Raw genomic sequence first — 13,060 nt, 5'->3', positions numbered from 1 at the left:
TATTATCAAATACCTTATTTGTTATATAAAGTTACTACATGATGCATAATTTAAAGTACAATATATTATGATGAAATGGTCTGAGATATATTCATTTTTAATAAGATGTCTTAAATAAATTAGTAGAAATGAATTTTTTTTATTTGGAGTGCTGCTTCAAAAATAAATCATACAAGGCGCGAATCAAATTTTAATCAAATTTCTTACAAATATCAAATAGAGAAACCAAAAAAAAAAAGACTCAAAGTATTCATTCGTTTAAATAAAATAAAAACATGGTTTACTATATGAAGGTAAGTTTAGCATTTTAGTAGATTTAATTCATGTACTACTAATATTTATATCCTATTGTTTAAAATACGTAACTTGTCATGTAATTTATTTATATTGAAAAGAAAAATATGAATCAAACATTACTATGTTAATAAGATTGTATTTTATATGAAAAAATAACTATTTTAGTATAAATTACTTGTACAAAAGAGAGATTTAATTACAATAATTTTTTTTTTTAGATTGAGTTAATATCATTGTATCCAAAGTCGTTAAAATTTTTAATGATATTTATATAGGAGATTGGCTTATAAATATCTATATTATATTATTATCATTAAATATAATTATCGGATGAATTATTGTGCACAATTATCAAAGTAATAACATAAATATGCTAATATTTTTTACAAGATAAATTAAAATAGAGAGTGTGAGAGGAAACAACAACAACATGTCCAGTGAAATTCTACAAGTTGGGTCTGAAGAGGGTAAAGTGTATGCAGATCTTATCACTACCTCATGGAGGTAGAAAAACCATTTCCGAATGATTAAAAGTACATGTTCCAAAAAAAAGAAAGCAATAATATATATATATACCATACCATATCAACTAAAACAAGAAGCGCTGCAAATTTTGCAACACAAAAACAATATTAATGGCAAGAAAATGCTATTCAGATGGCAGGACAATACACACTTTACTCCGACTAGCCTTCTATCTTTACTAACCTTCGATTTTAATTCAACACCTATACTATTTTTTATCTAAAATCATATTCAATAAAGTTACTCCATATATATATGTAATCATTCTCTTCCCATACTTTCTTATCTATTTCTATCCCTCAGCATGGCCCCAAATACAACCGCCGGCACCTACTGAGAGGGTGCGTGCACACACCTCCATGCGCAAACCATCTCGATGAAAATAAACTATTCAGTTTTAAGGTCGATGAAACTGTCATCTGGGCGTTGAATTGTGGAAAATTATGAACGATGCCAAGGAATCCTCTTCTTCAGACCATTATTTCTCTACTGAATTTCAGAGTTCACAACAAGTGGATTGGGTAAATATTTTTAATTTTTTTCAATCTTCCCTTTCCTTTTATGCTTCAGTAATAATCTGCACTTATAAATTTGGAATCTTTACAAGTTGGGTACCATGGGTGGAGCACCTTAGGGTGGTCCGGTGCACATCTTTTTATCGGAAAATTATATGGTATATAAATATTAAATGTCAGGTATGACGAGGGTATATTTAATTTTGCATATCCTTAATACAATTGAGATATTAAGAAATAAATTTGCATATCCTTTGCCAAATTCTTGACTCCGCCCACTGGAAAGTTTGAATCTTTACAAGTTGGGTACTTTTTTAATCAGCTTAGGATTCAAGATTCTCCAAAGATGTAATTTTTTTTTGCTTCAGTAGTAAATTTGCACATGTAGAGTATGAATCTTCACAAGTTGGGTGCTTTTTTAATCAGCTTAGGATTCAAGATTCTCCAAGGGACAAGTGATTGCTGAAGATGTAAAGGCAATTTGCTTCAGTAGTAATTTTTGTACATGTAAAGATTAAATCTTTACGAGTTGAGTACTGTTTTAATGAATTTAGGGTTCAAGATTATCTAATGGGACAACTGATTCATTACTGAAGATGTGAAGTTTTTTGCTTCAGTAGAACTTTTGCACATGTAAAGTTTGAATCTTTACAAGTTGGGTACTTTATTAATCAGCTTAGGATTCAAGATTCTCTAATGGGGCAACTGATTACTGAAGATGTAAAGTTTTGTGAATCAGTAGTAATTTTTGCACATGTAGTCTTTGAATGTTTACAATTTGGGTACTTGTTTAATCAGCTCAGGGTTCAAGATTCTCTAAAGGGGAAATTGATTACTGAAGATGACTTCAAATGGAGATTACTCACAAGAGAAAAAGAAGGAAGCTGTGAAATACTGAAGTATGTTGGTGGGGTTGACTTAAGTTTCTCAAAAGATGATTCATCTATTGCTTGTGGCACTCTTGTTGTGTTGGACTTGATGACCCACAAAGTTGTTTATGAAGATTCTTCTATTGTTAGGCTTCAAATCCCATATGTTCCTGGTTTCCTTGCTTTCAGAGAGGTCTTATACATATACTCTATATTTTTCCCTTGCTCGCAATGTGTTTTGACTTATTTCTTTTTATGTTTGTCTAAATAGGTGTGATCATGTCTATATGTTTTGAATACGAATTTCTTTGTTAGAAGTGTTTTTCGAAAAAGTAATTTTGGGGAGTAGCAGTTTCTGTTTTGCTGATAAAGTTGCAAAATACTTTTGCCAATATTGGAGCAGCAATTTGTTCTTGGCCAAAGTTTCAAAGTGCTTCCAGGAAAAGTCTTACTACTTTTTTCAGATTCTGAAAAACAAATTATGCTACTACTCGAAAACCCTTATTTTTTCTTAAAAGATTGGCCTAACACATCAACTCTCTAAAATAAGCACTTTTGGTTTACCTGAAGCTTGGCCTCATTTCCACTTATCACTTTGTTAAATATGGATATAAAATGATGGTATTCATGGAATGATGGGAGAAAAGATATGATTAGATTCTACAGGATGTTGTTTTTATATTTGTTACAGGAACTAATTTTTTTTCGAGTATCAACTTTTGTAGAATGTACAAGCTCAACAGTGTTGAGAGTAATGTAAACTGATTGCTGTAATATTGACCTGGTTCTTTAGGCTCCTTTGCTTCTGGAACTTTTGGATAAAATGAAGAAGAATGCTCACTGTTTCTACCCTCAGGTAAATGTTGATAACTTTCCTTCTCTGTTGCCTCCCACTCCCTACTTATTTCTCATTCCACCAATGGTGGAAATTTGATTAAGAGTATATATATTGGCTTGAAGCAGCCACGTGTTATGATACAAGTGTAAGTTTGATATCTACCATGTAAAAGAACTTTTGGAGCTGCAATCCTCTCCTGGAAAGACATTGTATAATACTGGCAGGTTAGACTAAATCTACACCTTCTGCATACCATCAGTATTCTGCTTCACACCCAACCACTCTCGATTATAAGCAGGAAGTTTGACATCATATGCTAACTCAAATAGTTGAAGTACATGCTTATACTCTATCTACTATAATGTACTCGAGGAAAAAAGGCAAAATTTGGGCAAAAAAAATAAAAGAATGATGTTGGAGTTCTACAAACGGAAGTCTCATTTGGTAGTGTAACAGGACCAAAACATCTAAGAGTTAGTGGTTATACTTAGTTTAAGGGGCGTTTATATGGAACTTTGACTTCCAAAATAGATGCATCTAAGAAAGGCTTTATGCTACAAAATTTGCTCTAACTGGTAATTTTAATTCTTCCTCCTCCCCTTTTCTCTTATACCTGACCCTGAAGTAGGAATCAATGGACATTAAGATTTTATGCTTTTCCCTGTCGAAATGCTGAGAGTCCATAGAAAGTTGTTACCTCAGGAAAGTGGAAAGAACATAACTATAGAAGAATGCATCTGATTTGGATCTCCTCAAATCTTCAACTTCTTTGGAACTGTAGTTGCAAGAAAGTTTTTGCGAGCATAAACGAGTTCTCAGCTTTCTTGCTTACTGAACAAAAGCAAAAGGAGAGAGTGTACTTTCCCCCACTTTTCATTGTTTTTGTCGGTCAAACTCACTCTTGTGATGTTCGTGAGATACAATTGCTGTTGTTTGTTTTTCATTATTCTTGGCTAATAAGTCATCTATGTTTTTTCATTAAATCTTAGTGGTTAGAGAATTGATGAATATTTTATACTACCCCTTTCATGTTCAAATGGTAAAACTTTTGATAGTAACAGTGAAATCTAGTTGGTTGTGGTGCCATAACTTCCCGACCCCTTCTGTCCCTTGCCACTGGTCTTTGTTCTGTTGAGCTGGACTATGTAAAATCTAATGCCTGGCATCTATTTTACCTTTGTGTTGACAGCTACTGATGGTTGATGGCAATGGAATGCTTCATCCTCGAGGCAAGTTTTTTTGCTATCTGGAGGTGGAAAAAAGAGAATTTCTAAGTCTAGCAGATCGTTTATGACTATATTAGTAGATACCATGCTTTCTCCATCCTTTGTGTATGAGATACTTAGCGATATTGAGGATATTGTCCAACATCATGATCATATTCTTCATCTAGCGTTTACAACCTAATTTGTGTCTGTGTCAGTGTCAAAGTAATTACTAGACTTTTATTCCCAAAACCTATTCTAAGAAAAATGTATAACTAGTTTAAATTGCTTAGGTAATTTCACAGACACGAAAACTGAGTTTTCCAATCCCTTGATACCATTTTAGCTTTTTATATCCTCTTTAACGTATATCAGCTAGCTGGTTCTCGGATATTGATCTGTAAATGTTAATTCTCTTTGGATATTTCTCTCTTCCTATATATGTGCTGCTAATGCTTTTTCTGAACAGACGAAACCTGAAAAGTATTTTGTTCTTAGCTGACGTAATACTGCAGCTCCCTTAATCATTCTCAAAGACTTTCCATTACATGTCGAGATCAATGCGCTTAATCTATGACACTACGTTTACACTGTCATGTTTGTGTTTTCAGAAGGAATTGCTTACTCTTAGTCACGATCTTCTTTGTCCCGATGATAAGTTGATTGGATTCAAGAACACAATCATATGTTGGTGCTAAAAGTTGGTGCTTAGAGTAGTTTCCCGACCTTCCAAATCAAGTTAACAAGGGTCTGAACTGTTTGAATGCAAAGTTCTTCCATGGCTTTGTAAAGATATTTCAGCTCTAAGCATCCCCTTGATATAACTTACTATTAAGCTCCTCCTAGATGCTCTTTGGGCAAACTGTTGTTCATGAAATCTAACAGGAGGACTAGAAAGTTTGACTTCACTGATTAGTTTTATCTGTATCGCTTGTTGTATCATTGACTGTTCAACTTGAGAGAGAGTTGTTATATTTGATATTATATGGACATGAGTCATCTTTACCAATTCAAACTGGTGATTGAGTATGCAGATACGGGTTCCTCCTGTTCTCATTGTTCCAACTGTACTATTTCAAACTTATTTTTGCTAAAAACTCGACAACCACAATTATGTTCTGCAGGATTTGGTTTGGCTTGTCATATTGGTGTCTTAGCTGATCTTCCTACTGTTGGGGTGGGAAAGAATGTAAGTTTAAACTTCTTTGTCCACCTAAAGTTTCCTTAAAATCTAGGTAGACTCAATTGAAATGTGCTTTTGTTTGTTCCCTCTTAGTGAAGGAACATAAAGCACACCTAATATGGGAAGGAAAGAGAGATCGTTGTCCGATCTTTATCATTGAATCTCCAACGGGTTCAAAAGTAATCATCTGACACTACTCTGTGCAGAATACTGAACTGGCAAGTGGAAAACATCTCCCCTATATTCTGCCTGGCCTGCTAACGCGGGATGCTTTATGCATCGGACTGCCCCCTTTTTCTTTTCACTTATACATAAACTTAGCTCAAAGATATTGAATTATTTATTTATAACTAGTTGCAACAATTGTGAACTGGTTTTTAAACATTCTGTCTCTTTGTCTTCTCTTTTCCTAGTTACACCATGTTGATGGTCTTACACAATCTACGGTAAGAGAACTCTTTCAAGCAGCAGACTCTCCTGAAAATGTCTTACCGCTAATTGGGGACTCTGGATGTACCTGGGGAGCAGTAAGTCACTCTTTCTTTATCCTTGAAATATGTCAACAACAACTATGCCGTTGTTTTAAACAAGTTGGGGTCGGCTATATGAATCCAAACTATTTCATTCGCATGAATCATCACAAGTTTCAAATTAGGTGTAAGTTGATCAAATCCTTATGCAGGCAATGCGATCATCTCAGGGCTCTTTGAAGCCTATATTTATTTCAGTTGGTCACCGTATATCTCTCGCCACTGCCATTGAAATTGTGAGGATAACTTGCAGATTTCGTGTTCCAGAGCCCATCCGACAGGTAAGTGTTAGAAGTTTTGCCCACAGTTGCTGTTGATGATGTCTGATTTATATTTCTTAACTCTATTGGAAACAACTTCTCCACATCGCCTCTGAGGTAGAGGTAAGGTCTGCGTACACACTATCCCAGACCCCACTGTGTGGGACTACACTGGGTATTGTTGTAATTCTCTTACATCTGATATTGTAGGCTGATATAAGATCAAGAGAACGCTTGCGGAACAATCAATGATTATGTCTATAATTGCTTCTCTGTATATTTGCTGAGTTTGGTGAACTATGATTACTATGGAAATTTTTGTAATGTTGCATAAACTCGTTTATGGGTGACGATAAGTATCTGGTACGTGTAGGTGTATTTTTTTGCTATATTTGCTCGAACTCTTTAAAAATGTTGATACCTGCGTGTCGGATCTTTCAAAGGTTGTGCATTTTTGGAGGATCTGACACAAGTGCAACATTTTAGGAGAATCCGAGCAACCTAATTGATAAGGAGAAGAACAATTTGATGTTTCAATAATATTTTGATGAACCTGGCATATTGGAGGTACTTATTCGGACATTGTGGAATCATGAATGTTAGCTCTATAAACTAGTCAATTATTGCTATTTAACTTCAAGTCATGCGGTGATAAAAATCTCTGTTAACTTTTACTTATCACGTTTTGCTTTATCAAGGTTAAATTAACTAATCTTCGGAGTTATGAATTAGATTATTCAATATTATTTGAAATTGAGATGTTCGAAAACTATACGAAAACTATTATAAATTGTAATTCTTCTCATATTAATACGATCAAAAAAATACATTTTAAAATGCTGAATAAAATTTATACAGTTTGTTGTGTACGCAGCCTTACTCCTATTCTGAGAATAAAGTTGGAAAGGATGTTTACGAAAGATCCAAAATATATTAAAAATTAAGTATGTAAAACAAATAATGAAGAGGTCTTACTGAAAATAATGGAGAAGAGAATTGTACCAACAAATAATATAATAACTAAAGTCACGGAGATAATATGTAATACAAAAATCAAAGAATAAGATGGGATAAACATAATAATAATAATATTGATAAGGAAATTAGACAACACTCAATTACGTATTAATTTTTCATCGTACTCCTTGAACTTTATATCTTTTTTATATCATGTCCTATCTAATCACCCTTTCAAATATATTTTCGACTCTTTTTCACTCTTTATACCCACCATAGTCAACCTTTCATACTTTGGGGTATTTGTGCATCCATACGATTTCTTGATCGACCAACACACTGTTCGATCTAGATTCATACATTCTTTGGCCTTTGAAAAACATTCTATTTTTTTTAAAAAAGTTTTTCCATTTTCGAAACTCAAACTAATGAAAATCTTTGACAAAAAATTGAAATATTTTATCTATCTCATCACTTTCTCTTTTTTTGGCTGCATTTTCTTGATCCGTGATTATATTTTTTCTACTCTTCACGTGATCAAATCATTTCGTCTTGTTTATCACATAGTCCCTTCCACCTTGTCCCAAATTTCTCCTTTCTTAGTTATCTCTCCTAGTATACCGAACATCCATCTTAATATTTTCACTTTTCATTATCATTTTTTTCTTTTCATATTTTGAGTCCGGGGTTCTTCGTCAGATAGCTATCTCTTTACTTTTATAAGATAAAAATAAAATTTGCATACACGCGTCATATATTATTATTGTTGTTATTGATATTTTGTTACTTTATTCCAAATTCCCCTCCATCTCAGTTCCCAACTCCTCTTTTTGACGAGTCCCTCGGTCCAAATCGATCTCCATTTCTCTCAATTTCTTATAGCTCTTATTTGTGGTTTTAATGGAGTCATCACCATCACCATCAGCTTCACAAGAACTCAATGAAGTACAATCAGATCTTCCTTCATCGGTAAGATCCGTTTCGAGAACCGAGGCTCCGAATAATGTGGTTATGGGGAAACATCGTCTAGCTGCTGCAATTGCTGCTCTAAATCAGGAAATCAACATCATTCAGGTAATTATTTTTCTTCTATTTTTCACTGTCTGGGTTTTGATTTTTTTTTTTAATTTTCCTTCCTAATTTTGGGAATATTTTTATTGTTATTTAGGAAGAATTGGATCAACTTGATTCATTTGGTAAAGCCTCCCTTGTTTGCAGAGAGTAAGTTTAAATGATTATGAGCTTATTAGACTTTTGGTGTGAAAAAACGAATATGCAATTTTATATAAGAACTGGATGTCTGGTATCTGTATTGATTATTGATGTTCGATTAAATCAGGATTCGTGTTGGGACTTAGTAAAACGCTTCCTAACAAAGGAGTTTTTATACCTAGCATGATTTGAGCTCCTAAATCTGTGATTAAGAATGAAGAATTATTGATCACTTCACCACGATTCTTGTTGATTCTTGTTGGTTGATTGTATCATCTCAAAAGACCTACAATCTCTTTTAATTCGTGCGAATTTAAACAATAAAACATAACATGATGAAAGCAAAATAGTCATAAAAGAAATACAAAACTTAGTAAAGTCTTTGAAATACAAAGAAAAGGAAAAAATATTGATCTAATTAACATATTAGTTGTGTTTATTTTGGTTGCAGATTAGTTTCAAGTGTTGAGTTGATACCTGATGCTCTGCTTCCAGTGTAAGATTTACCTTAATTTTTATCATCATTATGGCTTTAGAGAGTTTCTAATATGGGGCGGAGGGAGTAGGTGATTTCTTCCTATTGTTTAACATTAGCGGACATAATTAACTGATACTTGTGATGGTGGGAGGGGCTAAAATTTGTAAAATGATTATTGGTTGCAGGACTAGAGGACCCATAAATGTTCATTTGGATAGATGGTTTCATGGTGCCAGTGATTCAAGACGCAACAAACGCTGGATATGAAATGAAAGCTGGAATTCAGAGTTTAATTCCTCACCAATTTGTAACATAAATTAAGTGAAACAATTCGAATACCCTCTCTTTTGGTTTATTTTGTAATTAAAATTTTTAATTTCTGTGTTTTCTGGACTGCTATGTATTTGCTCTTTAAATTCTATATATCTGTTGTTGAATATTGCAAGATGAAATTAATGAAAGGTAAGAAATTGTTTTGTAACACTATACTGTCCATGTAGTAATAACAATGTGTTACAAAGGTTTAACAAAGCTCAAAATTTACTTTGTAAAGAAGATTCAGAGACATCCAGACAGCAGACAGGCATTTTGTTGTTCCTTAACTACCCACCATAGCTACTCAAGTGAATATCACACATCACATTGTAGTCTACTTAGTAATACTAAATTACGCAATCTACAAAGACAGAAACCATATATGAAAGTTGATATGATGGAGCTGGCAATGCTTGTCAACGTTTCTTCCTTGTGAAACATGCAGAGACAAGTCTTGCTGCACCTCAGTTTCCTGATCTGTAAGAGGCCTCACCAGATGACGAACTTTCTAGTTGCAGCAGCCTCTTCTCCTCGTAAGCCCATTCGAGACCAGGACAATAGTGGAGTGGAGGATTGAACCTGGTATCATGTATGTCATCCGGCAAAAATGCACCATTTCTGATCAAGAATCTGATTGCTTTCCTCTTTCTTTCTTTAGCTGCATGATGGAGTGGAGTCCCTGCAACAAAAACAAACGAGCACAAAGAAGATAAGGATGAATTAAAACCGATTATAGGGGGAGAAGCTGCTTTACATGAATATAGGTACTTACATCCACAGGCACCTTTGGTTCGTGCATCAATATCAGCACCTCTCTCAAGCAATTCATCCATAACTCGGAGGTGACCACCCTTAGCAGCAAGATGAAGTGGAGTCACACCAACTGACTTAGGCCCTCCAGCAGTCACATTAGCATCCATGCCTTCATTAAGAAGTCTCTTGACCTGTTGACAAATTAAAAACAATTGGAATTACATAACCAATGGAAAGCAAGGCACGGAATTGCACTGAGAAGAAACGGTTCAAAAGGTACGGTTCTCTCATAAGTGCACATGCACAAGAGATTCTTATAGCCAAAAAAATAAAGAAATAGAAAAAGGAAGCACGGGAAACCAAAAATGTAATGGAACTGATGTTTACTCTTTGCTACCCAGGATCATTGCAACACATCCAGGGATAACATATTACCTATTACATTTGGAAAAGAACTAATAATATTGAGAAAAGATACACTCTGCAATGGAATACTATCACGAACTCACGAGTCACGACAATAGATTAAAAAAAAATGAGATGTTTGTCCACGATCAAAATCAGCTAATCCTAGTAACCAATGCACACATCCTTTAGTTTGTCTCTTCATCTTGCCAAGTTAATAGCGAATATTTTCTATTATTAGTATGTACTAAATCAGTAGTCCAATAGCACAGAGACAAAAATAAATCCATACGTCTAACACAAGAATCACATTTATGTAGCATCACTAACGTATTTAAGTAATTGTCGTTCTGTAAGACCATAATGAAAATGCAATTTAAAAGAAAACAAATAGTACCTCTTTCAGGTCACCTTTCCTAGCAACAATATGAAGCAGAGTCCAACCTCGGTCATCCATATCACCACCTGCAATAATCTGCATTCTTCTCGATCGCCTACTTATATTCAATCGCTCTTCTTGCATTTTTCTTTTCAAATTCCAGAAATACTAACCTCTAACCGCAACAGAAAACACAAATATTCCCTCACAATCAATAAGTTTTAACACTAAACTCTACAAGTGAATGCCAATACTAAAAATTAAGGCTCTTTTACATCACCAATAGTCCCTCACAATCAACAAGTACTAAAAACAGAACACTTAGAGTGAATCTCAATACTAAAATCAAGTCTCTTCTAATTCTCAACAATCTTTCCAATCAGATTGTTACTATTTCCCAATTTCGAAAACAACCCAGAAATTATCTAGCAACTACGACCCAAAAAAAAGGCGATAATTTCGAAAACCCTTTACTTCAATTTACATAATTGATTGAAAAAAAAGAACCCAGAAACCTCTAATTCCCGATAATCCTTCCAATGAGATTGTTACTATTTCCCAATTTCGAACACAACCCAGAAATCCTTAGCTACTAACACCCCAAAAAGGCGATAATTTCGAAAACTCTTCACTTCAATTTACATAATTGATTGGAAAAAAAAGAACCCAGAAAACAAAATAGGCAAAATATTAGGAGGGCTTAGCGAGAGGAATGATTAGCTAAGTTGTAAGGAGCAAAAGGATTCAAACCAGGACCAAAAACACGAAGATTCGTAAGTTTAATCAGATTCACAGGCGAAGAAGGAGCAAAACGAAGGAGGGAAAAGATCATCATAATGAAATTAAATACCAAAAACAAACAAATATTTATACATCCAAATTCTAACACTGCTGAATTATATGAATCCGAAACCAATTAGGAATGTATTTGAAAGTTTCGTTTACAAATTGTAAGCAGAAAAGGAATTTGAGAGGAAAAAATCGAACCCTAAAAGTTGTAAGGCATTATTAAATGGGTGCATCAAATATTTATCAAAATACAACTCATCTAGTATTTAATATTTAAATCGTCACAGGCTTTTTGATGATTATATTAAAATATCTAGCCTAGTCAATTTCGAGTCATGTATTGATAAATAGTTAGATCTAATTTATATAAAAAAACATGAACTTCAAGGGTATTTTTATTCATTATCTTACTGAGATTTAATATGTAACAAAGTCAATGCTATATTTTGTTCCAAATGGCAGCCTCAAGATTTTCTTATCACATTGTATACGAATCAGCATGCGTGCGCTTTAATTAATTCAATAACATAGGTACGATTCACTTTGACATCTTTCACTGTATCAAGTAAATTTGTCCATTAAGATTTTAACAAATTAAGGTTTGAACAAATGACACATGTATCGAGTCATTACGTCCACTAAAGTTTGAACAAATAATAAAAAATTACCTAGTATATTTTTCTTCACCCAAATTTAAATATGACATTTCATAATTTTCGACTCACTTCACTGATCATTAATCTGCACCTTTTATTGTGATAGTCACAATTCATAAGATTAAGTTGTCTTAATTTAAACAAATTTATGATTATGAAGATATTATATCTAAATTTGAAAGCATAAGAAAGATGACGTCTAAATATGTATAGTTTAAATTGATCACACTTACCTCCCTAGCCGTTAAAGGGAAGAGGAATGGAGCAACAACAAAAACACTCTGGCTTAATTTTATGTATAGTCATAAAATTTTAGTAACATTAGAGAGTGTCACATTAAACTAACTGAATATATTCACTATAATAGTAAATTAATAAAACGTTACACATTATAATAGTAAGGTCAAGAAACTTTATCAATGATATTCCTAACTTTTATAGGATTCACACCACTTTTTTAGCGTTCAGGGGTCATGAAACAAAAAAATAATATTTTTCTATGATTTTCGTGTATATAAGCTAGCCAATGATATATTGTAGATATGATCGTTCGAAATTTTTTGACTTCAAATTTGGTAGGATCATCCGTAATTACTTACTGAATAATATTTATAGCTTCTAAAGGAAGCCACTTTTTTTTTAGCAATTAGGGGCCACGTAAAAAGAATTCAGTATTTTCCTCAATTTTTCGTGTGTATTAGCTTAGAATATATCCGTAAATATGATTGTCCGAAACTTTTTGACCCTATATTTTGCAGGACCATCGGTAATTACCGAGTGAATGATATTCATAGCTTCTATAGTATCCGTGCTAGCTTTTTGAATCCAAATTTGTAAGACCGTCTGTACGCCATTTTTTAGCATTTAGGCGTCACAAAATAAGAATTCAAGATT

At 33.5% G+C, this 13,060-nt stretch overlaps 3 protein-coding genes across 5 annotated transcripts; 2 read left to right on the top strand and 1 right to left on the bottom strand.

The window, feature by feature from the left end:
- Window positions 1–1,104: 1,104 nt before the first annotated feature.
- LOC129882297 (uncharacterized) lies at window positions 1,105–6,834 on the top strand. Of its 3 annotated transcripts, none has more exons than XM_055956560.1 (9): window positions 1,105–1,343; window positions 2,141–2,399; window positions 3,000–3,062; window positions 4,234–4,273; window positions 5,374–5,438; window positions 5,639–5,650; window positions 5,846–5,959; window positions 6,115–6,243; window positions 6,433–6,834. In XM_055956560.1, exons 1-9 carry the CDS (start codon window positions 1,273–1,275, stop codon window positions 6,472–6,474), a joined length of 795 nt encoding a protein of 264 aa, XP_055812535.1. In that variant the 5' UTR covers window positions 1,105–1,272; the 3' UTR covers window positions 6,475–6,834. The 3 variants fall into 3 exon arrangements, with proteins under 3 accessions (XP_055812535.1, XP_055812521.1, XP_055812527.1); XM_055956546.1 differs by having other exon boundaries at window positions 1,107–1,343; window positions 2,136–2,399; window positions 6,433–6,812; XM_055956552.1 differs by lacking the exon at window positions 5,639–5,650 and having other exon boundaries at window positions 1,108–1,343; window positions 2,136–2,399; window positions 6,433–6,812.
- A 1,011-nt stretch (window positions 6,835–7,845) lies between these two features.
- Window positions 7,846–9,352, top strand: LOC129882328 (guanine nucleotide-binding protein subunit gamma 2-like). Its single transcript, XM_055956579.1, has 4 exons — window positions 7,846–8,253; window positions 8,348–8,400; window positions 8,843–8,887; window positions 9,055–9,352. The coding sequence occupies exons 1-4, from the start codon at window positions 8,080–8,082 to the stop codon at window positions 9,134–9,136; spliced, it is 354 nt and encodes a 117-aa protein (XP_055812554.1). The 5' UTR covers window positions 7,846–8,079; the 3' UTR covers window positions 9,137–9,352.
- On the bottom strand, window positions 9,322–11,703 carry LOC129882319 (phytochrome-interacting ankyrin-repeat protein 1-like). The gene is made up of 3 exons (XM_055956568.1): window positions 10,740–11,703; window positions 9,957–10,128; window positions 9,322–9,863 (listed from the first exon to the last, which is right to left on the bottom strand). The coding sequence occupies exons 1-3, from the start codon at window positions 10,863–10,865 to the stop codon at window positions 9,649–9,651; spliced, it is 513 nt and encodes a 170-aa protein (XP_055812543.1). The 5' UTR covers window positions 10,866–11,703; the 3' UTR covers window positions 9,322–9,648.
- Between the last annotated feature and the right edge of the window lie 1,357 nt (window positions 11,704–13,060).

Source organism: Solanum dulcamara, chromosome 1, assembly GCF_947179165.1.
Source record: "Solanum dulcamara chromosome 1, daSolDulc1.2, whole genome shotgun sequence".
NCBI lineage: Eukaryota > Viridiplantae > Streptophyta > Magnoliopsida > Solanales > Solanaceae > Solanum > Solanum dulcamara.
The sequence above is the reverse complement of the archived record's forward strand: the minus strand, read 5'-3'. Positions and strand labels throughout refer to the sequence as shown.

Bases quoted from the DNA above. Each gene is read 5' to 3' on its own strand.
- LOC129882328 (XM_055956579.1), top strand. From the start codon at position 8,080: ATGGAGTCATCACCATCACCATCAGCTTCACAAGAACTCAATGAAGTA. The intron at 8,254-8,347 runs GTAATTATTTTT...ATTGTTATTTAG, and splicing joins AGGAAATCAACATCATTCAG to GAAGAATTGGATCAACTTGA. The intron at 8,401-8,842 runs GTAAGTTTAAAT...TTTTGGTTGCAG, and splicing joins GCCTCCCTTGTTTGCAGAGA to ATTAGTTTCAAGTGTTGAGT.
- LOC129882319 (XM_055956568.1), bottom strand. From the start codon at position 10,865: ATGCAAGAAGAGCGATTGAATATAAGTAGGCGATCGAGAAGAATGCAG. The intron at 10,129-10,739 runs GTACTATTTGTT...ATTTGTCAACAG, and splicing joins GGAAAGGTGACCTGAAAGAG to GTCAAGAGACTTCTTAATGA. The intron at 9,864-9,956 runs GTAAGTACCTAT...TTTTTGTTGCAG, and splicing joins AACCAAAGGTGCCTGTGGAT to GGACTCCACTCCATCATGCA.
- LOC129882297 (XM_055956546.1), top strand. From the start codon at position 1,266: ATGAACGATGCCAAGGAATCCTCTTCTTCAGACCATTATTTCTCTACT. The intron at 3,063-4,233 runs GTAAATGTTGAT...TTGTGTTGACAG, and splicing joins CTCACTGTTTCTACCCTCAG to CTACTGATGGTTGATGGCAA. The intron at 5,960-6,114 runs GTAAGTCACTCT...ATCCTTATGCAG, and splicing joins CTGGATGTACCTGGGGAGCA to GCAATGCGATCATCTCAGGG.